The sequence below is a fragment of the Callorhinus ursinus genome, unplaced genomic scaffold (genome assembly GCF_003265705.2).
Source record: "Callorhinus ursinus isolate GAN/ISIS: 27379988/994484 unplaced genomic scaffold, GSC_fseal_2.0 scaffold9, whole genome shotgun sequence".
In the NCBI taxonomy this organism is placed as follows: domain Eukaryota; kingdom Metazoa; phylum Chordata; class Mammalia; order Carnivora; family Otariidae; genus Callorhinus; species Callorhinus ursinus.
The window spans coordinates 63,200,698-63,227,124 of record NW_027397071.1 but is presented as its reverse complement, the minus strand read 5'-3'; the positions used below and the strand labels follow the sequence as shown (position 1 = coordinate 63,227,124).

At 39.5% G+C, this 26,427-nt stretch overlaps 1 protein-coding gene across 1 annotated transcript in view; it reads right to left on the bottom strand.

Moving 5' to 3' along the window:
- The window catches only part of LOC112823825 (AGBL carboxypeptidase 4), a 1,550,619-nt gene that overhangs the window by 504,474 nt on the left and 1,019,718 nt on the right, over window positions 1-26,427 (bottom strand). The window contains exon 5 of the mRNA XM_073896781.1: window positions 4,159-4,375. Coding sequence (XP_073752882.1) covers window positions 4,159-4,375 — 217 coding nt within the window. The remainder of the gene's footprint in view (window positions 1-4,158; window positions 4,376-26,427) is intronic.

Here is a 26,427-nt window from a genome sequence, read left to right as displayed (position 1 = left end):
TACTCCTCCGCCATCTTGCTCTGCCCCCTCAAACCAGACTTCTAACCAACTGCCACCATGCAATGACTTTAGCTATATCCTGCTGTCTGGACTGCCTTCTCCCCAACTCTATATTTAGTATTCCTACCCATCTTATAAGACTTAGCTTAAAGCCTACCTTCTCCCTGATGGTTAGTCTGACCAATAACTCTCTAAACAACTCGTGAGATCCTTAATTATATACTTTAAAAATATTATTTCTGTTTGAATATGTCTTATTTCCTCAGGTATAGAATACATTTCTGGAAGAACACCAAGATTTGTTTTATATCCCTCAGTACCCCTCATAAAGTCTGAAGTAGGACAAGGGTCTCAACTTGTTTCTCTTTTTTTCCCCAAGGAGTTCCTCAAAGAATAATTTGAAAACACTATTCAAGTCTAACTTTTTTATCTTATAGATGAAAAACCTGTCTCCAGAAAGGGTAAGTAATATTCAAGGTCATATGAGTAACTTGGTATTAGAGTTGAAAACGAAATTTAGGCTTCCTGTGGCAGAGATATCAGGCTGTCCTTCAATATCAGTTCTCGTATATATCTACAGGACTGCCAATTTTTAGCTGGAAACATGGTCACCCAGAACGAAGACTTCATGTCTCATCCTTACTTTAGAGAAGGGTGGGTATGAGTTCTATGAAATGGAATAGAAGAGAAAGTGCTATGTAACTGCATCTTCTTCTTTCTCTCCATATCTTCTTCATCCTGCTGCCTAAAACATAGATGTGATGGTAGAATTCCATCTTGGATCCACGCTGGATTCATTCTTCCATTTATTCAATAATCTATGTAATAGCCATTCAGTATGTACCTCCATTCTGTTCGGCATAAATCTAAGAAGGGGCTTGGGTGGACACAGGAATGAAATATACAAATCCTGCCCTTAAAATTAAAAGTCATAAGTATTGAATGAACTTATCACTGTCTTAACTCATATTACAATTCATATGTCTGGCAAACACTCATCTCAGAATTTCTCTGACAGTCTTATCTCAGATAATCTCACTGTTTCCAGTAATAAATTGTTGATCAATCTATATGTGCTTAATATGTTCTATTTGTCTCACTACATTCACTCTCTGCCCTTCTGCATTTTCTTTGACCAGGGTGGCTTCTCTGTATGGATTACATCAATGGGCTCTCTTGTCCTCTGACTTCTGGTTGGGCTGGTCAACAAGGACCCCTAGCAGGAAATCAGAGGGAAGTAGGAGAATGAGTTCTATGTATTTATTTTTCTTTGTATTTACTATATTTCTCTGTACTTATTTTTCTCAGCTCCCTCCTTGTGGAGTCATCTCAGGCTAACTTTGTTCCTTATCTGAAGGTCACTCAAGGTTCCACTCAAGGTGGCCCACTATATGACTCTCTACTATTGGGTTCCGGTAACCACTCCTTCCCTGCACACCCTTTGAACTTTTATTAGCCCCAGGGAAATGCACTATACGCTGTGGTTTCCCTACACACTGCCCACACCTTGTAAATAGCCCATTTGTTAAACCCTCCTCGAATTATCCTAATGTGAGGCTCCCACCTGTTTCCTGCTAGCATGCTGACTGATACACCATGTGCCCCAATTCTCAGTTCGAAATATATAGGCACCAGATACCCATGCACCCACCAGAAGCACTGTTGGGAAGACGGTTTAGCAAAATCTAAGTGCATAGAGAATCTCAGACTATAAGAATATCATCATGACCACTAGCTTTTGAGATCAGATTTGACACTCAGGTACCTGAGCCATACACAAGCCCTCTTTATTTCTTTCCTTTTTGGGGGTATCCTGGACTAGACTCTATGTCTTTTAAACAGCATAGTCTTGAAAACTTTTATTTGGAAGTGGGACTCCCTTCTAGGTGGAACTCAGAGTCACTGGGCAGAATCCATTTTTCCACCAACACATATCAGAACCTTGAGTATAGTATTTTCTGCCAATTCCACCAGTATCCTCACTTAGGATCTTTAAGGTACTCAATATGCCTATTTTAGGGGCACAGGCCACAGTTATTAAAGAATGAAACATATTTGCAAATGACACTACAGATAAAGGGCTGGTATCCAAGATCTATGAAGAACTTATCAAACTCAACACCCAAAAAACCAATAATCAGGTCAAAAAATGGGCAGAAGACATGAAAAGACACTTCTCTAAAGAAGACATTCAAATGGCTAACAGACACATGAAAAAATGTTCATCATCATTAGCCATCAGAGAAATTCAAATCAAAACCACATTGAGATACCACCTTACACCAGTTAGAATGGCAAACATTGACAGGGTAAGAAACAACAAATGTTGGAGAGGTTGTGGAGAAAGGGGAACCCTCTTACACTGCTGGTGGAAATGCAAGTTGTACAGCCACTTTGGAAAACAGTGTGGAGGTGCCTCAAAAAACTAAAAATAGAGCTACCCTATGACCCAGCAATTGCACTCCTGGGTATTTACCCCAAAGACACAGATGTAGTGAAAAGAAGGGCCATATGCACCCCAACGTTCAAAGCAGCAATGTCCACAATAGCCAAACTGCGGAAAGAGCCGAGATGCCCTTCAACAGATGAATGGATAAAGAAGATGTGGTCCATATATACAATGGAATATTACTCAGCCATCAGAAAGGATGAAGACCCAACTTTTGCATCAACATAGATGGGACTGGAGGAGATTATGCTAAGTGAAATAAGTCAAGCAGAGAAAGTCAATTATCATATGGTTTCACTTATTTGTGGAACATAAGAAATAGCATGGAGGACATTAGGAGAAGGAAGGGAAGAATGAACGGGGGGAATCGGAGGGAGAGATGAACCATGAGAGACTATGGACTCTGAGAAACAAACAGGGTTTTTAGAGGGGAGGGGAGAGGGAGGATGGGTTAGCCCGGTGATGGGTATTAAGGAGGGCACGTACTGCATGGAGCACTGGGTGTTATATGAAAACAATGGATCCTGGATCGCCACATCAAAAACTAATGATGTATTGTATGGTGACTAACATAACATAATAAAATTTTAAAAATTTAAAAAAATATGTAAAAATAAACTTAAACACAGAAGTTAAAAAAAAAAGAATGAAACATAAAGCCAATTTGTCACCTGCTTATTCATTACAATTAACTGAAGTATCACTGACCACAGAGAACAATAGTAGGCAGAATAATGCACCCCTTTCCCAAAATGTCTACATTCTAATCCCAGAAAACTATGAATATATTACTTTATATGACAAAAGAGACTTTACCAAAGTGATTAAGTTAAAGATCTTTAGATAGAGATAGTATCCTGGATAATCTGGATGAGCCCAACATAATCACAAGGGTCCTTATAAGTAAAAGAGGGAGGCAGGAGATTCAGTGTCAGAGTGATGCAGCATGAGAAAGACTCAACCAGCCATTGCTGGCTTTGAAGATGGAAGGGAACTGCAAGCTAAGAAATGCAAACAGCCTCTAGAAGCTGGAAAGAACAGGGAAATGAATTCTCTCCTGGAACCTCCAAAAGGAATGCAGACCTGCTGATACCTTTGTTTTAGCCCAGTGAGGTCAATTTCAGACTTCTCCTGCACCATAAGATAATAAATTTGTGTTGTTGTAAGCCACCAAGTTCATGGCAATTTGTTATGCCAGCAATAGGAAATAATTCAGAATGTAAGACTGAAATCTCCAGACCCAGAGAAGTAAACCTGGGAGGGAAGAAGTATTGGGAACTGATGGATGGCAGAGACAGAACACATCGTGGGCAGCACAACCAAACTGCACACCACTTGCTAACCTGCACTGCAGGCAAGTTGAATTCATTAAAAGACAAATGTATTTTTTATCTCAGAGGCTCACACTCATAAAATGCTTTCATGCCTTTAATAGGCCTGTAACACCTGGTAGGAGCCTCCTTCTTTTCTCACCAGAGTTTTTGTATTTTGTTAGAGAGCATCATCAGCTTCAATTCAGAAGGACAAGCATCTGTCTCATATCTTATTCTGTGACTTCCTCTTGGCCACAGAGGCAAAGAATAGCACAATAAAAATAATTATACTTAAAAGTTCCAGAGCATATACAAAGCATCAATATCCATTGCATTCTATAAAAACTCATTACAAAGCTCCTCCCCCAAGGCTGCCTATTTCTGAGTAGGCCTTACCACGCTCTGACCCAGCTGCTCCCGAAAGAAGTAATCCATGTTTCTCTTTTGCAGGCTGTCAAGGTAATGCTGAAAGCGCGTGTATGTATATGGGTAGCAGTAAGCAAATTGGTAAATATCTTCTTCTCGGTCAAAACAAAATGCAAAGGACATCACATAATTTTTCCTATGGTCCGGGCACCGGTAGTAGTAAACATTTTTAGGTGGCAGCCTTTGCCTGAAAGATACAAACAAAAAAATGTGGGCATATCAGATAATCATTCAAGCTTCAAAAGGTAATAAACAAGAAGCGAAAAACTATAACATCAAGAACTCCACGTGGTGCCTGGGAACAAGAACCATACCATCTATGGTCCAACAGAGACCAGGATTTGGCAACACTTTGTTCAAATTCTAGCCCTACCCTTTATCAGCTGTTTGGACAATGCAAAGTTGAAGAAAGATTTTAGTCATTGTTTACTCTTATTTTGAGTACTTATTATATGCCTAGGCATTGTAATACATTCTTGATGTATAATGGTAAATAAGATAGGCAACGTGTTTGTCTTCATGGAATCTACACTCTGGTGAGGAAGCAGTCAATGAAATATTAAAAATAAATATACAATATAGTTACAGACTCTTAAAGTCCCTTGAGAGCAACTAAAGACTGTGATATTATACTGAAATAAATAGGGGAGGCCTACTCTTCCCTAGGAAGAGTTTGTTGCAGTTTTTGTATTACAAGCCTAATTCAGACCTTTTTAAAATAAGCTAATATGCATTGTAAATATTCAAAGGGAGGAAAGAATATTCAACATTTCTTTAAATTATTATTATGGTTTTCCTACAGAACATTCCATGACACTAATTTTCTACAGAGGCACTTTGGGAAATACGGCTTCAAATATACTGTGTAGGCCATTTTGCTAAGTCATCACGCTCATTCTCCAGTAAGGAACTCTGAAACATATACATGAGAAAAGGCAAAATGTTCCAGTCATAATTCCCATAACTTCTTTACATTCATCCACACTGTAGGCTCACTATACCCTCTCATGCTGTATGACATCCAAATTATTCACACTGCTTTCCTGCAGTGAATGCCTCTCATTTCTGTGCCTTCAAAATCCTGTTGATCCTACAACACCCATCTCAAACTGTGCCTTTTCTATTATCATCCACTGACAATTCCAGGCCCGTTCAGCTCCCACATTTTGCAGTAACTCTTGCTTCTTTATTGATGGCTTCATAAGTCTTATCCACTAGGATCGGTTTGGAAGATCTTTAGAGGCAGGTATGTTTCTGAGGGTTACTGGCACAGTGGGTGAAGGATGCAAGGCTCACCTGTAGGGGCTTGGCATTCAACTGAGAAGCCATGAGACACAGGATTATGTAGAGGACCGTGTGAAGAGGAGGGTATAGGTGATGAGGTTGAGAAAAAACAAGTTTGGTGGTGGCTCCAGGTACAACAGCCTGAAGAAAGTTGTTAAGAGCTCCCAGAGCATTGTAACATGTAGTTTGTTGCAGAATCTTGCTTCTACCTTGGTGTCCTTCTGAGGCTGCCTAAGTAGCCAGGGTGGGAAGTAAGGCTGTGGGCTTCCTGTGGAAGAGCAGAGGTTGCAAGACACTAATTCTGTACATATGGCAGCTTGTATTGTTTGCCTGTAGCCCTGGATCTTATGAATCTCACCCAAACATTAAGTAAAAATCAGAGAGGGGAAGAAGACAAAAATTAAGGAGGGAAAGAAGGAAAAGAAGGATTGAGGGAAGAATGAGGGAAAAGAGAAAGCAAGGAATGAACAGAACATGCACAGTATGGGTTGTTTCTGGGGCTCATTCAGTACCTGATTTAATTCTTGTATCTCAAGGTGGGTATTATCCCACTTTGCAGATGTGGTCGTGGAGGCTCATAAAAGTTAAGGAGCTTACCCATGATCTCAAACAAGTAAATGATAGAGCTGAGACTCAGATTTGTTTCTGTCTTATTCCAAGTCCCGAACCTAGAACACTCCTCCATAATCCCTCTTGGTAAGTTATGAACTTCTGGCATTCCAGATATGAGTGTGTGCAAAAGCCAGGAGGCAAGAGAGAACAAGTAAAATGTTGGAACCGAAAGGAATTCATGATGACTGAAGCACAAAGAGTGAGAAGGGAAATCATGAGAAATGGGTCTGAAGAGGAAGGCAGAAGTCAGACTGGAAAGGGACCCTATAAACCATGTTAAAGAATTTAAAAATTATCCTGAAGTCACAGGGTACCTTTCAAGTGAGTGAAAGAAGTTAAGCATCATGACTGTGCCAGGCCATGGAATCGATGACAGTGGACAGAAGGATAGGAGAGCAGCTGCACAGGTGTAGAAAACAAGACAGATTTGACTGTATTAGAAAAAAGTGGCTGAAGTGATGGGACATAAAGTCTAATATGGTTGAGAGCCTGAAAGTGCTGAGGAGGGTGGAGTGGTATAGAGAAGAGCATAAGCAACAAAGGAACAGGGCTTTGCACCATAAATGTCAGTGGTAGTATCAAAGGCTGTCTACGGATGTCCTTGGACCCACCAGCAGAATCCATTTGCCTCCTACTCCCAAAGTCACCACAAATAAATATGCAAGTAACAATAGTCTTGTTGTAATGCAAATCTAACTTTAAGACAAGCCCCTCCTAGGCACTCCTCCTTTCTAACCAGATTGCTACTCTAGACCTTCCTAGTTTGAAATGTTGGGGCTACCAGTGATGAGACAGAAATAATGGCCTGGAAGGTGCATGGGGAGTGAAGAGAAAAGTCATCTCCTCCTGATATTTCTGTATGTGGAGTCAGAGAATGAGCAGCTCTTGAGAGGGTAATGGCGGGGGGATAATGGCCTCCATATCATACTTCATTGTTTAATGTAGCAAATATTTGTTAAGTATCAAGCACCAAGCATTGTTCGATTAAGAGAAGAGGTAAAGGAAGCAGTGGACTAAAAGACTGAGAACCCAAGTGAGATTATTAAACATAAAGCTGAGTTTCAGAGGAAAAGGTGGAAAGTTCAGGATAGAGAAAGGAACAGTGGACAACCAAGATCAGACCAGTGCAGAGAGGAGGCTATGGAAAGAACAGGTAATGGTCTACGTGTCTGACATGACTGAACATGCAAGAATGTGAGGCTGGTGGAATAACCTAGGCTCAGGGTTCCAGATTTGCATTCAAGTTGAAAGTGGCCTGGAGGTCTCTCATCAGTGGTCTGTGATACTGGCTTCAGACCCTGGCTCACAGATCTGAGCACAAGGTGAGCATGTCTTCATATGCTAGTGATTCCTACAGTGATAGGCCCCTCGGGTTATACTGATGTTCTCAGCTCTTCATTTACTAGTATATCCAGTCAGGGTCCAAGCTTTAAAGTCAATCACCCCAGTTTTCTCCTATTCTAGCCAAGTTTAGCAACTTGATTCTGAGAGCCTGCCATCCCCACCAAATTTGATTATGTGCTATCAAGAGAATTCATCTAATGCCTGCAGCTGTCCCAGCTCCTCTCCTGAGTGGGTTGGATGCCTAACCTGATTTGCAGACAGAGTGAAGGTAATGGGCCTTCGGGCAATCATTCAAGGAAGCTGAGATGCTGCTCAGGGCTTAGATTTTCTAGACTCTGCTAAGAATACAAATAAAAATCTGTTTGAGAAGAGCTCAGTAGGCCAAATTCATGAGGACTTTCAAGTAACACAAAGAAGAGAGGAAAATAAAGCTGGTACTAAGTAGGAAAAATGCCTCTCTCATTTGTAATGCACTTCTGGTTTATCTCTTATTTTGCTTATTATATTTTTTTTAAAGATTTTTTTATTTATTTATTCATGAGAGACAGACAGACAGACAGAGAGAGAGAGAGAGAGGGAGAGGCAGAGGGAGAAGCAGGCTCCCAAGGAGCAGGGAGCCCGATGCGGGACTCGATCCCAGGACCCTGGGATCATGACCTGAGCCGAAGGCAGACGCTTAACCATCTGAGCCACCCAGGCGCCCTGCTTATTATATTTTTACTATGTCTCAGGCATCATGTTAAATGTTTTATATGCATTTCATTTAAACTTCACAATAACCCCATGAGCCAGGGGCTATTAACATCCCCTTTACACAGACAAGAAAACTGAAGCTCAAAGAGGTAAAAAAAAAAATTCCCTGAAGTGGCAAAGTTAGTAATCCACAGAGCTTGTATTAGACTCCGACGTCTGTGCTCATAATCCCTATGGTACCACACCACTCTCCTTTTCCCCCTTGCCATCCAGCTCATAGCCTTATTTCTGCTTCCAGAAAAATCTGCTCTCACAGTACTCTCTTGCTAAAGACTCTTCAAACAGCTCCCTATCTTTACATTCTGGTTTAGCCCACAGGGCTTCCTGAGATCTTCCTGTGATCTGGTATCATCAGCCATTTCTTCCTCCTTGAACCTCCTTGAATACTGAGCTACTCACAACTCCCTAATACAATTTTATGCCATTCCTCCCATCCCTCTATGGGATCTCTTTGTATTTGATCTTCTTTCCATTTGGACTGCCTTCCTTGCCATCTTACCTACTTGGTGAACTGCTACTCACAGATGTGGTATAAGGTAGATTGTCAAGGCTAAAATAATTTTTAAACAAACTAGTTAATTAATGGACAAAAGAATGTATAAATAAATGTTTGTCCTTTAACACACTTCTTCTCTGAATCCTTCTCTGACCAATTTTCATTAATTTTCTCTCTACTTTAACATATATTAAAATAAGTTTCATAACTTGGTATATTCCTTAACAATGAACACCAAAAGTAAATGGAGACTTCTTCAAAGAAAGGGTAGGCTTTTTGAAGACAGGAAGAGTGTCACCTTTTTCCTCTCTTTCTCACTAGAAATGGCACAGAGAATTTAACAATACTTGCTTATTTTAAAAAGCTATGATAAAAGGAAAAGAAGACTCATCTCTGAAGATAAATGGTAGATATCATAGGGAGGTAGATTTTAGTTCAGTATAGAGACTCTTTAGCATTCAACTAGTGAAGGGAAAGTAGAAAGGTCCACGTTACAGGGGAGTATGAGCATGGGAAGCTTTATGGGATCCCATAAAATAAGTTCTTATAGTTGATGTTAGGTTAGACAAGGCAGCCTTCTGATTCCATTTAATACAGTTAGTCTGAGATATCAGTGAAAACAATACAACAATGATGATAATAGTTATTACAATTATAATTCCTAATATGTATACATATCATTGACCCTGTGTATAATTTAAGTACATTATGATGTATTAAGTCCTTTAATCCTCACAACCATCTTCTAAGATTATTCCTTTTATCCCAATGATAGGATGAAAATGAAGATGGGGTCAAGAATGCTTGTTCTTAAGAAGAAATTTGTCCATGACTCCCCAGAAGACTTCATAAAGGAAATAGTCCAACATTTGATTCTGCCAAAGATGTAGAGATTCAAGACTTGGAGCGTGTGCTCTCAGGACCTAGAAACTAAAGGCTGATCCAGTTCTTGGAACAAACCATCATCCTGGGTCCATCCTGATGACTGAAGAGGGCATCCACATGTGTGAGGGGACCCTGTAACTCACATCCTCAGATCCAGTCATGTATGCACATGTGAGTGAGCAAAGCACACACACACACACACATTCACACATATGCATGTACATACTAAACACATTCACAATCATACCATATATACTTCTCTATTATAGCCTCTTTTTCATTATATCAATTTGAATATATAACTTTCTCCACCATTAGATTGAGCCCCCACCTGCCCCCGAGGGCAGGGATGATATACTGTTCATCTCTGGTTCTGCAGGACCTATACAGAGCTTTTCATTGACGTTCTTGAAAATGCTTATGAATTGGGTAAATGAATATATTTGTGAGTGAACTTTAAGGGATTAACAAATTGGAATAAATAATTTCAGCCATACCAATATATGTATACTTTGCTCTCTCCATGTGAAACTGAGTCATGCCCTGAACACATTAGGTTCTCACAAACCTTCTTGTTTTAGAAATGCTTTTCCTTCCCTCTGCAATTGCCATTCCCATATTGTTCTACATAGTACATCCCTATGTAGAGAAGTGAGACCCAGCTCAAATGACATTTCCTCTGTGAAAGCTTTGTCAGCAACTCCATGAACTAATTGCTCTAAATGCTAATCTCAGCTCACTATTATCTAACTGCTGTATTTCTGATTCATCTCAAAATCCATAGCACTTAGTACAGTGCTTGGCCCTGAAGAGGAGATCAAACATATTTGTTGAATGAATGAGTGAGTGAATTTATGATTTAATGAACAAATGAATGATTCCTTCCCATTTACCATCCTCTCTGCCTTCTCTCCAAACCATCAGTCAAATTCCCAGTGCATCATTTTGGAGGTTAGTAGAACACAGAGGAAGAAAAGAAGCCCAGGACCTAATGGAATACACAGGGCTCTCTAAAAAACAGCATTCTCTGCCCTCCTCAAGAACCCTGAAAGACAGGAGCCCTAATTTCCTCTTTAATCTAGCAGAAAAATACGGATATGGATAGATGAGTTCCAATCCCACATTCTTTTTTTTTGTTATGTTATATTAATCACCATACATTACATCATTAGTTTTTATTTTTTTTAGATTTTATTTATTTATTTGACAGAGAGAGACACAGCGAGAGACGGAACACAAGCAGGGGGAGTGGGAGAGGGAGAAGCAGCTTCCTGAGGAGCAGGGAGCCCGATGCGGGGCTTGATCCCAGGACCCTGGGATCATGACCTGAGCCAAAGGCAGACGCTTAACGACTGAGCCACCCAGGCTAGTTTTTGATGCAGTGTTCCATGATTCACTGTTTGCGTATAACACCCAGTGCTCCACGCAGAACGTGCCCTCTTTAATACCCATCATCAAGCTAACCCATCCCCCCACCCCCCTCCCCTCTAGAACGTCAGTTTGTTTCTCAGAGTCCATAGACTCTCATGGTTCGTCTCCCCCTCCGATTTCCCCCCAATCCCACATTCTTTCTAGACACTAGACACATTTTTTCTTCATATTAGCAGAAAGGAAAATAATTTTTTCAGATTGTAAATTCTAAAGGAGGTATGCAAAACAAAGTCACTCAAATACTCCCAAAGGGGTAACATATATTAATCACCTTCCATATATTAATAAGGTGTTACCTATTTGATGCACACTATTATCTGACTGATAGACACATTCTCCCCACCATACCAAGGCTGTGCTTACTGAAATTAGCCAACAATTGCAATTGCAGAAACAGTCTTCATTTTCTTTCTTCATTGACCCAGGGATGGGAAGCAACAGTTTTCCAGGTATATATGAAATTAAGGTAAGACTTCATCCCTCTTCCTTTCATAAGGGCAGCTGAATCTCTGGTTTGTCATCCATGCTAACATGTGGCCTTTAGTTTACATTTAGCTGGAATAACCTAGACCGTCACCTGGCTTGAGCCAGTTGGCTCCTTCTTTTCTTCTCCAGTGTCTGGCACAGCCAGGCAGTTGGTATGGATGCCCCCATTATAAATCCACCCTCCCTAGGCAAACAGGACCCACTCCTAATTCTAATCCTATCTTCCCCCAAATAATTATAATGGTGCTCCTGTCACCAGCATATCTATTCTTTTCTTTCCCCCACACTTTGTCACAGCTAATCTCTTGGTGAGTCACAGGGAGGGGGAGAAAAAGAGAGCGAGGGAGTGCTAAGATACAGGCAACACATTTTTACACACGGTGTCTAATCAGATTACCATCTTATCAGAGGCTGATGGGCACTAGTGGTGGGAGGAGAGAGACAGAGCTATATATTGCCAGCTGAATTTTTGATAACAAAAAGACACTGCTCGATTCTTGAATTAACCTTTTTGTCCTACACACTCTATTGTTTATTTTTCATAGTTTATTTTATATATAGGGTTTTTATTTTTTTATTTTTTTATCTGCGCCTTCTGGAGAAGGACACCTACACACTGTGGGGCAGCAGCTGCTTCTATTAATTCCAAGCCATTAAAAAGAAAAATTAAACCCAATTACTTTGGCTGGTTTAGAACTGGGGAAAACTGAAACTGATTATTCTCCCTGGTCATGGACAACAACAGTATTCCTACCTACACGTGGTTGCTGGCAGAATGCTAATGCAATCAGAAACCCCAGGGATAGGCTCTCCATGCAAGGAGAGGCTCTAAGTCATGTACTCTATCTTCTCCATTCCAAATACCTGAGAGGAAGCAAGAAGACACTGGACAAGATACTAGGATTGCTATAGTTCTTGGGAAAGACCCTTCCTCTCTTTGTGCCTCAGTATAAAATGTGGATACTAAAATGTGTCCTGTATCCCTCTTATGGTTGTTGTGACTCTTAGATGTAAAGGACTCTGCATTCAAAACTATCATTTGCTGGGATATAGGATGGTGTATGAGGCAGTATCAGAATGCTGGGTGCTTTGGGATGGGGTAGTAGGCTACAGCTGCAATGGTTCATGCTGGAACTGAAGTTTTGTATCAAAGTTACTTTGTTGCTGCATCATGGGCAGAAATACAATAAGGGTTCCTGGTGTGAGGTCACTAGATTAGCATTTTGTAATCCCCTTGCATGGGCCTAGCGTATAGAAGGCACTCAATAAGTATTTTGAGTGAATGAATAAATAAGTCAGCCAGAGCTGAGTTTTTTTTTTTTTTTAAAGATTTTATTTATTTTTGACAGAGAGAGAGCACAAGCAGGGGGAACAGCAGAGAGAGAGGGAGAAGCAGACTCCCTGCTGAGCAGGGAGCCCGATGCGGGGCTCGATCCCAGGACCCCGAGATCCTGACCTGAGCCGAAGGCAGACGCCCAACGACTGAGCCACCCAGGCGCCCCCAGAGCTGAGTTTTGATTAAACAGACAGGACTGTGTTCACTTCCAGCTGTGGATGCCTTTTAGAAATGTAGTCATAGTGCAACAGAAAGAATGCAGGCTTGGGCTCTATTCTACTTCCATTACTTATCAGTCAGGTAGCCTTGCCTCTGGGTTTCCACATCTATAAGATGAAAATAACATCTAGCTTATGGATTTGTTTTGAGGATTAGAGATGAGATTTGTATTTGATATGTAATAGGTGCTCAGGAATGGTAACTCATTATCACAATGCTCTGTACAATGGATAGTTGGCATCACACTATCTCTTGGTTCAGAATAATGAATTCCAAGTTCACACTAAGTGTGCTTAAGGTATGAAATGGGCAGTAAAGTCAGGGTAGGGGACAAAGGAATAAGTGACAAGGGATAGAGAACCATTTAAACATATAATTAAGAAAACCAGGGACAACCCTGTTTTCTCTTTTTGACCCTTCCCATACCCAATATAACCAACACCTCTCTTTTAAAGAGGTATGCTGTCTGATAAAACTACATGTGTCTGTATGGATACAGGAAGGCAGTTAACTGTTCCATTCACAAATGGTGGTGGGAGAAGTATTCAAATGTGCTGCCCCCGCTGGCAGCTTGCTGTACCAGCCAACCATGCCCATGCAGCAACCTGCCAGATGCATAAAGCCTTCAGGTCACTTGTTGGGCAGACTGATAGGACATGTGGAAAATTACAGGTTAGGGGAAGGTAAAACATGTTTGGGAAATAGAGACTGAGCAGTCCTTCTTATAGAGAATAGTCTAATATCTTTTGGCATCATGTGGTGTAAATCTAAAATTATTTACTTAATTTTTTGGTTACTCTTAAAAAAAACTTCACAATAAATCCTTTCACCAGCAATGAGCTGAAAAATACAAAGGTGCGTGTTTTAAAAAAGTTAAGTACTAACTTTTTATTTCTCATGAAATTTAGTAATGAACATGTAACTTATATAAGATGTTTGTTGATATTTATGATCGAGTGTAGGGGGTATACTGATAACATGACCACATAAAAACCAGAGAACATAAATCTGCTGAAGGAACATCAGCATCTACTTGATTTAACAGTTATTTTAAGAAAACTTATGCCCAAAGACTATAATTTACACACATAAAAGCAGGAGCATAGAAGAAAAATGATTGAAATTATTTTAGAACAGTCCATGTACTATAAATGAAAACCCACACTTCGGAGTGATGTGTAGTATCACTTTTATTTAGAGTACATGACTGTTCTTCTAAAATAATTTCAATCATTTTTAATTCCAAGTCTTGTATATAAAGTGGTAGCCATTAATGTCTTTTCACTGTTAGCAGAACTAAAACCAGCAGTTTTAAATCAGTGTCATCAGATATTTCAAACAGAAAATAATTTAACTTAATTCCAATGTAATTTAATTATTTTCAGCCAATTCATGGAATCAAAGTAAGGTTTTCCTAAATTTATTCCGTTGAAGGTAAAATATTGTCTTAGTGGTAATGTTATTGTTAATTCAGTAAAATAAAAAGTTCAACATTAAAAATAAATAGTTTATTTTTTGCTATAATAATGTGAATACAAATTTTGGTAAAAGCAATATAGTTGTTAAATCAACAAACCTCCAGAGCAGAAATTTATTTTGAATTGGTTTGTGGTATACATATAAATCATAATTGCATCCAAACAAGCTTCTATTTTCTACCTTCAAAATAGGAACTATAGTTCTCAAAATTTACACAAAGTAAGTGAACAATACAATTTTTATGAAGCTAATTGTAAACCACACAAACACAAAATTTTTGTTTTTTTTAGGGAGGCAGACCATGCTTATTTTCTTTACTGTCTGCCATCAATAGGATTTTAGAGATTTTGAGCCTTTAATAAGCTGTTTTGTTAATCAACATTGATTTTGCTTTTTTGTTTTTGCTGTAAATGAGACCCTTAAATTTTGTTAATAAGGCCTCTAAATAAGAACAAAATTTTGGTTGCATTTTGTTCAAAATCAACCGGAAATTTTTAATCAAATATTCAACAAATGAAGCACCAAAGTATTTCAACTTTTAAAGCTTTTATCAAATTGCAATTATTGAAAACAAAGCTTGCAAACAAGACATGACATTTATCTCTACAAAAGCATGGGAGGAACTGCATAAATTAAATGATGAAAGCACAATTGGAGTACAAGATTGAATTTTGAAATTCAATGATTATACTTTGGGATAACTTACTTTAGGAGGAGAATTTTGTGATGAAACTCCTAGTTTTAATTGGATATTTATACAGTATATTGTGCGAGAGTAGGATGAAATTGAGAAGGCCTACAATTATGCAGCATCTGCATTTGGTGAAAATTTAAGAGTCAAGAAGCATCATCTTATTTGACAAAAGTTGTTTTATAAAAAAATTAATCCAAGAAAATGTCTCTGAAGGGAGTAAACAGGAGACTGACTATGAAAATATTTGGACTGAAATGTTTACATATTTTAATACTAAAAAGTTTATAACTGAGAATGTCCCCTATTTAGGAGAATTTGCTCTAAGTTTACCAGGTACCTCAGCACCTATAGAAATAATGCCTTAAGGATATTACGATCTACAAAGAATAATTAGTTGAATGTGTCAACAATTTCAAACTTACTAACCATAAAATACAGTTCTGAAGAAGACTCAAGGCAATGTCATCAAAAATAAAAATAATAAAGCCTTATCATAAAAAATATATTCTTCATAAAAATAACAATGACATAGTATTAGATACACATGTAGCTAAGAAACTGGTTGAAGCATGTGAATATGCGCTGAAAGTTAGTGAATTGATTTAAAGAAAATAAATAGAAGTTTTTTCAAAAATTCTGCTTTAATGTATATGGATATATATTTATTTTATTTTACTTTATCTTTTTTAAAAAGATTTTATTTACTTATTTATTTGACAGAGAGAGAGAGAGAGAGCACAAGCAAGGGGAGTGGCAGGCAGAGGGAGAGGGAGAAGCAGGCTCCCCAAAGAGCAGAGAGCCCGATGCAAGGCTCGATCCCAGGACCCTGGGATCATGACCCGAGCTGAAGGCAGTTGGTGAACCAACTGAGTGACCCAGGCACCCCTATTTTATCTTTTACTTAAAACAAATTTTGATTTTAAAAAACAATGATTTTGTTAGCCCAGTGTAATAAAACAATTGGTGGCCAATACACGAATATTTCAAAAAATGTACAAAACTTTATTTTTAGTTTCCCTGTTCACTTTCAGTTGGGATAATAAATTTATGTGGTCCTATCCATCTGCCAACCTGATTGCTATTCTTGAACGTCTTAAAGTTACCTAAAATTCAACCTGATTAAAATGGGTCTTCTGACCTCCTCCACACCTGGCCTTCTGAAAGTACACCCAACTCAGTAAATAGCCCCACCATCTCCATCCATTCAACTGGACAAGACAGAAACTTCAGAGGCCACCTTGATGTCTTCCTCTTTTTCACTTTTTCCTTCCTTTTTTCATTCAATAAATTTTGCTTAAGAGCGTCCCATGTTGCACTCTTCTATACGGTAAGGAAGCAGAAGTAAAACAAGCAATTCCATACTTTCATGGAACTTAATTCTAGTGAGAGAGATAAACAAATTAATACATAATATAGTGTAAGGTAATGATAGGTGTAATGAATACAAATAAAGCAAGGTAAGGTCATAGAGGGTGGTGGAGGGAGCTATTTTAGTTAGGGTGGTCAGAGAGGTAACCATTTAGTAGAAACTGAATGATATGAGGAAATAATCCATATCTGTATCTCTATCTATCTATCTATCTATCTATCTATCTATCTATCTATCTATCTAAGAAAACAGAGGTCCAGAGGCAAAAGCAAGCACAAAGGCTCAAGGGCAGGAATAAGCTTGTATGTCTCTAGAGCAGCAGGAAGGTCAGTGGGATTGAACAGGAACAAGTGAGAAGGTGATTAGTACGAAATGAATTAGAGGGGAAGGGTCCAGATTACAGGGCTCTGCAGGCCTTGGTAAGAGTTTTGTATGAGAGGCCACTGTGGGGTAAAGATCCTAAGAGTGATGAAATTATTTGATTTACATTTTCAAAGGGTCTCCTGAGTAGAGAAGTAGTCTGTGGTGAGCAGGAGGGGCGTGAAAGCCAGGAGACCAGTTGGGTAGCTATTGCAGTGGTCCAGGAAGAAATAATGATGGGTTGGGTTAGGGTAGAAGCTGTGGAGATGGTTGGGAGTTGCAGGATTTTGAATCTATTTTGAAGGTATAAAGACTTTAGGATTTGAGGATAAACTGAATATGAGATGTGAAAGTAAGAGAAAAGTCAATAATGATATTAAGATTTTGGCCTGTTAAAGTCCCCCACTATTATTGTATTGTTGTCAATGTGTTTCTTTGCTTTTGTTATTAATTGGCTTATATAATTGGCTGCTCCCATATTAGGGGCATAGATATTTACAATTGTTAGACCTTCTTGTTGGATAGACCCTTTAAATAAGATATATTGTCCTTCCTCATCTCTTATTTTAGTCTTTGAAGGGTAGGAAATCTGAGGGGGAGATGAACCATGAGAGACTATGGACTCTGAGAAACAAACTGAGGGTTCTAGAGGGGAGGGAAGTGGGGAGATGGGTTAGCCTGGTGATGGGTATTAAAGAGGGCATGTACTGCATGGAGCACTGGGCGTTATACGCAAACAATGAATCATGGAACACTACATCAAAAACTAATGATGTAATGTATGGTGATTAACATAACATAATAAAAAAAAAAGATTTTGGCCTGATATCATTTACTGAAATTATTACATCCCTCATCTCATTAAGGTCCTTAAATTCTATCTTTAGAAGATATCTCCAAACTCTTTACTTGTCTCTATTTCCATGTTTTTGCTAGTTTGCTGAAAAAGTCCCCTACACTGCCTGGCTTTCTTTTTCTCACTCTTCTCCTCTCCAATCCCCTCTTCATATAGTTTTTTCAGTTTAATTGGCTCATGCCATTTCCTGGATTAAAACTCATACAGAATTTCCAATTACACTAGAATGGAAATCCAAACTCTTTAATATGACTTTTTTACTTCCTTGGATGAACCAAGTTCATAGTCTATCTCAGGACCTTTAAGTATTTTTCCCTCTGTCTTTCCTGTTCTCCACACTAACTTGCTCCCTTGCCTAGCTGACATCTATCCTTCATTTTTGTTTTAGCTCAGATATTATCTTCCCTATCACTCCTTCAATTAGGCTCTCCTGTTAGTCTCCCTTGGAGCAACTAGATCCTTTTCCTCAAAGCACTATTTCAATTTGCAATTATATATGTGTTTGCACTTGTTTACTTACAGTTTACATTTCCAATTAGGTTGTAGTTTCTATGTGGGTAGGGACAACATCTGTTTTTTATTCACCAGTGAATAACCTAGCATCTGACAGAGTACCTGACACATGGTAGACTCGTAGTAGATATTCATTAATTGAATGGAGTAAATATGTCTGGGTGAGGGGATAATGACAGAGAGGGAAGGTAAGAAGGCTGATTGTTAGTGGTCTGAATGGACAAGGAGTTCTAGACCCACAGTTAGCTAGTGGGTTCCCAGCAGAGCTAGGTAGGGGTGGGTATTGTTGTGGAGGGGCTTCTAAGCTGCTCCATTGGTTAAGATTTTATAGGACTTCACATAGTGTTTCTCTCAGAGAAAAGATAAAGGCATTAATCATCTAGACACAGGCTTCCTCTCTTTCCTCTCCCACATAATGTAGTACCCTGATTTGTTTCTGGATTCCTCATGTTTCTCCTTCCACAGCCATCAGATCAGAGCTTTTAAGCCAGAAGATTCATTATTACCCAGCTGTATCATATGAGGAGTGACCGTGAGGCCTTCCAGACTGTAAAAGTAGAACTCAGCCTGGTTTAGTCAATAGGGGTCTCTCATCAAAATGGCCTCCCAGTAGAGAGTGGTCATAGGCTGTCCCCCTGTTCTCACTCAGTGGGGCACTGCAGGCTAGCCATGACCAAGGTGGGGGGTAGGGGGCTTTGCAGTAGACAAAGAAATATAGAGAAGCAGGACCATCTGGTGTATTTCTGATTCATTACCCCCCTAGCACAGGGAGTACCTGTTTACCTAAGTAAAATGAACTAAGACCCTAAAAGTAATCCTGAGGAATAGATCATGAGAGTAGACTCAAGTGGCCTGGAGTCCCAGGAAGCCAGGGAAGGGCCTAAATTCCAGGCTGCCAAATCCAAAGAGCTTAGTCAAAAAGTGAAGTGAAAAATTATCAACACCCAAAAAACAATAAAAAATGGGCAGAAGACAAAACAGTCAATAAATGGGCAGAAGACATGAACAGACACTTCTCCAAAGAAGACATACAAATGGCTAACAAACACACGAAAAAATGCTCCACATCACTAGCTATCAGGGAAATACAAATCAAAACTACAACTGGGGAGAGTATGTGCTATGGTGAGCACTGTGAATTGTGTAAGACTGATGAACCACAGACCTGTACCTCTGAAACAAATAATACATTATATGTTTAACAAAAAAAAGAAAAGAAGAAGAAGATAGTAGGAAGGGAAAAATGAAGAGGGGGAAATCAGAGGGGGAGATGAACCATGAGAGACTATGGATTCTGAGAAATAAACTGAGGGTTTTAGAGGGGAGGGAGGTGGGGGATGGGTTAGCCTGGTGATGGGTATTAAGGAGGGCAGGTATTGACATCGGCCACAGCAACTTTTTTTAAGATACATCTCCAAAGTCTAGTGAAACAAAATCAAAAATGAACTTTTGGTACTTCATCAAGATGAAAAGCTTCTGCACAGCAAAGGAAACAGTCAACAAAACAAAGAGGCAACACACAGAATGGGAGAAAATATTTGCTAATGACACTACAGTTAAAGGGCTGGTATCCAAGATCTATAAAGAACTTCTCAAACTCAACACCCAAAACACAAATAATCAAGTCAAAAAATGGGCAGAAGACATGAAAAGACACATCTCTGAAGAAGACATACAAATGGCTAACAGACACATGAAAAAATGTTCATCATCATTAGCCATCAGGGAAATTCAAATCAAAACCACACTGAGATACCACCTTACACCAGTCAGAATGGCAAAAATTGATAAGGCAAGAAACAACAAATGTTGGAGAGGTTGTGGAGTAAGGGGAACCCTCTCACACTGTTGGTGGGAATGCAAGATAGTACAGCCACTTTGAAAAACAGTGTGGATGTGTCTCAGAAAATTAAAAATAGAGCTACCCTATGACCCAGCAATTGCACTCCTGGGTATTTACCCCAAAGACACAGATGTAGTGAAAAGAAGGGCCATATGCACCCCAATGTTCATAGCAGCAATGTCCGCAATAGCCAAACTGTGGAAAGAGCTGAGATGCCCTTCAGCAGATGAATGGATAAAGAAGATGTGGTCCATATATACAATGGAATATTACTCAGCCATCAGAAAGGATGAATACCCAACTTTTGCATCAACATGGACGGGACTGGAGAGATTATGCTAAGTGAAATAAGTCAAGCAGAGAAAGTCCATTATCATATGGTTTCACTTATTTATGAAACATAAGGAATAGCATGGAGGACATTAGAAGAGGAAGGGAAAAATGAAGGGGGGGAATTCGGAGGGAGAGACGAACCATGAGAGACTATGGATTCTGAGAAACAAACTGAGGGTTTTAGAGGGGAGGTGGGTGGGGGTATGGGTTAGCCCAGTGATGGGTATTAAGGAGGGCATGTACTGCATGGAGCACTGGGTGTTATACGAAAACAATGAATCGTGGATCATTATATCAAAAACTAATGATGTATTGTATGGTGACTAACATAACGTAATAAAATAAAATTTAAAAAAAGATATAAAATATTTCCATCAAACAAAAAAAAAGATACAAAATATTTCCATCAAACAACAAATAAAAGGAGGGCATGTATTGAATGGAGCACTGTGTGTTATACACAAACAATGAATCATAGAACACTATATCAAAAACTAATGATGTAATGTATGGTGATTAACATAACATAATAATAAAAAAAATTAATGATGTGGCTAAAGTCAAAGAGGTTGTTGCCTGTGTTCTCCTTTAGGATTTTGATGAACTCCTGTCTCCCTTTTAGGTTTTTCAAAAAAAAAAAAAAGAAAGAAAACTAATGATATAATGTATGGTGACTAACATAACATAATAAAATAAAATTTAAAAATAAATAAATAAAAATTAAAAAACAAAAAAAATAAAAAAAGAAATTTGACAGTAAAAAAAGCACACAATGAGATACCAACTTAGAATAGAAAAAATTAACAACAAGTTAAGACAGGAAACAACAAGTGTTGGCAAGGATGTGGAAAAAGGGGAACCCTCTTACACTGTTGGTGGGAATGCAAGCTGGTACAGCCACTCTGGAAAACAGTATGGAATTTCCTCAAGACTTAAAAATAGAGCTACCCTATGACCCAGTAATTGCACTACTAGGTATTTACGCCAAAGATGCAGATGTAGTGAAAAGAAGGGCCACATGTACCTCAATGTTCATAGCAGCAATGTCCACAATAGACAAACTGTGGAAGGAGCTTAGATGCCCTTCAACAGATGAATGGATAAAGAAGATGTGGTTCATATATACAATGGAATATTACTCAACCATCAGAAAGGATGAATACCCACCATTTGCATCGACATGGATGGAACTGGAGGGGATTAGGCTAAGTGAAATAAGTCAAGCAGAGAAAGACAATTATCATATGGTTTCACTCATATGTGGAACATAAGGAAGAGCACAGAGGACCATAGGGGAAGGGAGGGAAAACTGAATGGGAAGAAATCAGAGAGGGATACAAGCCATGAGAGACTCTGGACTCTGGGAACCAAACTGCGGGATGGGGTAGCCAGGTGATGGGTATTAAGGAGGGCACATGTGGTGATGAGCATTGGGTGTTATACGGAACTAATGAACCATTGAACACTACATCAAAAACTCATGATGTACTATATGTTGGCTAATAATTAAAAAGAAAAGAAAAGAAAAATCATCTGGTCCCAAAACTAGGTTCTGAGTGCAGGAGGATAGGTCATGGGAGAAATGATGTTGGAGAAAAGACTGAGTCAGCAGTGAAGGAAGTAGACTGCCAAGGAAAAACCGAGGAAGGGCAGAGGCATGGATAGCAAGGGACTTCCAGTTTTCCAGGGCAAAAAGTACAATCACAGTCTCAAATGGACGAAGATGTGATCAGAATCAGTGAGAAGGAGGAGAGCAGGATTACTTTGCAGAGATGATGTACATACAAAGTTTCAAGCCGGGTGACACCAAAGTTATTCCTTCCTACTATGATAAAGGGAATGAGGAGTAAGATCTACCCTACCAGGAATGAAAGCCTGGCATGGATACATGGGGACCAGAATGGAAATCTTGAGGAGATATCCCTTAGGATGTCAGTCTCCAATAGATGAGGGAGCTGGACCAGGCTACTGCTTCATGTGAAAAGTGGTAATGACTTGATGACCTGTAGATGCATAAGATGTGGCAGGCTGAGAGGTATGGGATTTCAGCTGAGGAGGCAAAGTACTGACTGAAAAACAAAGACTGAGATATGACACAGCCTTGGGAAGGTCTGACACAGAGAAAGGCAGTCTTCTGTAAGCATGCCAGAATTACTGAGGTCATGTGAAGGCTGCCAAGATCCCAGAAGGATGGATTCAGCAACATGTCAGGGTCATAACAAGTGCTAGGTCAGGAATGGAGACCAACACAGGAGTCAGAGGGAAAGGCAAATATTCATCATCCTGGCTAGAAGGCCAAGTTAGGTCAGGACTTAGCCATGACTTCAAGAAAAAATCCCAGGAATTGATGGGGTGTCTGGGTGGCTCAGTTGGTTAAGCGACTGCCTTCGGCTCAGGTCATGATCCTGGAGTCTTAGGATCCAGTCCCGCATCAGGCTCTCTGCTCAGCGGGGAGTCTGCTTCTCCCTCTGACCCTCCTCCCTCTCATGCTCTCTGTCTCTCATTCTCTCTCTCTCAAATAAATAAATAAAATCTTAAAAAAAAAAATCCTAGGAACTGAGGAACTTTCAACTTCTTGCCAGTGCCTCTTATGATTATTTGCAGAATAGAACCAAACCCCCTTCATGGCTGGGACTAAGTCTACAGGTGGGCTAAATTGTCAAACCACAGGAGCCTACTAATAAGTGTCTATGTGTAGCCTACAATGTCTATAGTTACTTATCTTTGGTCTCACTTCTGGAAATTATTCTCTCCACCACCATTAGTTATACCCCTGTGATCCCTGTATGCCCTATGATGACATGCATCATACTTCATTATAGTTTAACATCATTCTTCCTTATCCCATTAGAGTGAGGCCCTGTCTCTATTCATCATGAAGCCCTAATGGCTAACCCAAGTTTAGTACATGTAATTACTAAAGAAATTTATTGGATGAATGAGCATGTGAGTGAGTGAGTGAATGAGAGAGTGCGTAAGTGAGGGAGTAGCAAAAGATGAGGTTGGAAAGGCAGATAGGGACCAAATCATATGGTGCTTTGTAAGCCATGTTGTGGAGTAAAGACTGATCATAAAAGAAGTGAAGAGCCATTAATAGATTTTATTTATTTGGGTCCTTTCTTGTTTCTTTTTGATAAGTCTGGCTAGGGGTTTATCAATCTTATTCTTTCAAAGAACAAGCCCCTAGTTTCATTGATCTGTTCTACTGTTCTTTTGGTTTCTATTTCATTGATTTCTGTTCTAATCTTTATTATTTCTCTTCTCCTGCTGGCTTTAGGCTTTATTTGATGTTCTTTCTCCAGCTCCTTTAGGTGTAAGGTTAGGTTGTGTATTTGAGACTTTTCTTGTTTCTTGAGAAAGGTTTGTATTGCTATATACTTCCCTCTTAGGACTGCCTTTGCTGCATCCCAAAGGTTCTGAAGAGTTGTGTTTTCATTAGTTTCCATGAACTTTTAAAGTTTTTTTTAATTTTTAATTTTTTTATTATGTTATGTTAGTCCCCATACAGTACATCATTAGTTTTTGATGTAGTGCTCCATGATTCATTGTTTGTGTATAACACCCAGTGCTCCATGCAATACATGCCCTCCTTAATACCCATTACTGGGCAAGCCCATCCCCCACCCCCCTTCCCTCTAAAACCCTCAGTTGGTTTCCCGGAGTCCATAGTCTCTCATGGTTTGTTGCCCCCTCTGAATTCCCCTCCTTCATTTTTCCCTTCCTTTTCCTAATGCCCTCCATTCTATTCCTTATGTTCCATGAATTTTTTAAATTCTTTAATTTACTGGTTGACCCATTCATTCTTTAGTAGGATGCTCTTTAACCTCCACGTATTTGTGTTCTTTCCAAATTTTCTCTTGTGATTGAATTCAAGTTCTAAAGCATTGTGGTCTGAAAATATGCAGGGAATAATCCCAATCTTTTGGTACTGGCTGAGACCTGATTTGTGACCCAGTATGTGGGTCACATACTGGAGAATGTTCCATGTGTACTTGAGAAGAATGTGTATTCTGCTGCTTTAGGATAAAATGCTCTGAATATATCTGTGAAGTCCATCTGGCCCAGTGTGTCATTCAAAACCCTTGTTTTATGTTGATCTTCTGCTTAGATGATCTGTCCATTGCAGTGAGTGGGGTGTTAAAGTCCCTTACTATTACTGTATTATTATCAATGTGTTTCTTTAATTATGTATTAATTGGTTTATATAATTGGCTTCTGGGGGTCATAAATATTTATAATTGTTAGATCTTCTTGTTGGATAGACCTTTTTATTTTAAATATGTTCTCAGTTACCCCCTATACTCAAAGGCCATTGGCTCCAAAGTGGGCACTCGTTATGTTCCATTAGATCATGCCCTCACAAAGTAACTGGTTAAAATATTGACTCACAGGAATCAGCTCTGATATTTAGGTCTTCATCACATTAAAGACAGTGTCTAGGTCAATTTCTCAATATCCATCATCTGCCTGGGAACAGTACAGATTCCTTTCTATACCATTGATCTTCATAGCTAAAAAAATTATGTGAAAGAGCTTTCATACCTCAGTACACTTATTAATCTTAGAAGCTCTGAATTCATGTATTCCATAACCTCCTACTTTTCAGGATTATTATGTTAATTAAAATTATAAAATGGACTCAATAAAGAGCTTCTGGTAATTGAAGTGAGTAAATGAACTTCCTAAGTGCTCTTCCTGGAATTTAAGAACCAGAAGCATAGGGGGCGAATAACTTTTTATTTTCTTCCAATAAGAAATACATAATTGTTCCTTGAAAGACTTTCATGGTAATCTATCTGGGAGGTCTATAAACTCTTCATGCTGATACAACTATACACTTTTATAGAAAGATAGAACTTTAAGGAATATCTAGTCCAGTGTCTTTGAAACAATTTTTAGTTTCTTCTAAAGAGCTTTTTTAAAAGAAAGCTAGCAGAGAAGCACAATATATAAAAACCAAGCATTCACATGGCAAGAAATAAGGCAAAGGGGAGGTTAGGTTTGATCTGATTCGATATTTTCATTTTTTACAACTGAAGCCCGGAGAGATAAATGACTGGGGCAAAGCCATACTGGAGGTTAGAGACAGAGCTGAGAACTACTCTTCCAGTTGTATGTGTGTTGTTCACTCATCAAACAATTGTTTATCAGGCACAGTTCTTGATGCTGAGGATAAATTAGCATATAAAACAAAGTTCCCATTTTTATGGGAGAGAACAAATAGACAAATATTTCTGTGTGTGTGTGTGTGTGTGTGTGTGTGTGTGTGTGTAAATGACCAGTGCTGTGAAAAGGTAGCATAAGGGAATAGAAAGTAAAGTAAGACAGTGATAAGGTTGTTATATTGTGTTGTCAAGGAAGGCCTCTCTGGTGAGGTAACACCTAAATAAAGTGAAGGAGATAGGATGGCAAGATGGCGGAGGAGTAGGAGACCTGGATTTCGTCTGGTCTCAGGAATTCAGCTGAATAGGGATCAAACCATTCTGAACAGCTACGAACTCAACAGGAGATCGAAGAGAGAGTACCAACAACTCTCTGAACCCCTTCCTCCCCCGGGAGGAGCGGCGCAGGAGCACACCGCAGGGATCTGCTGGGTTTGGAGACTCCACATGGGATCGAGTGCCAGAGATAGAAACGCTCGGTCACAGGCCGGGTGAGCACGGAGTGCGGCCAGAGAACAGGGAGATGGGAGTGACGGCTTTTCTCTGGGGGCGCACTGAGGGGTGGGGCCCCGAGTACTCGGCTCCTCCGGGTGGAGATTGGGAGGCCGCCATTACCACCCGGGTCCTCCAAAGATGTACTGAGAGCTTGCAGGGAACAAAACCTCCTGAGAGCAAACCCAAGCAGCTTGCTTAGCCCGGACAGACAAGGGCGGGGAAATTCCGCCTCCGGCAAAGACATTTGGGAACCATGGCAACAGGCCCCTCCCCCAGAAGATCAGCACAA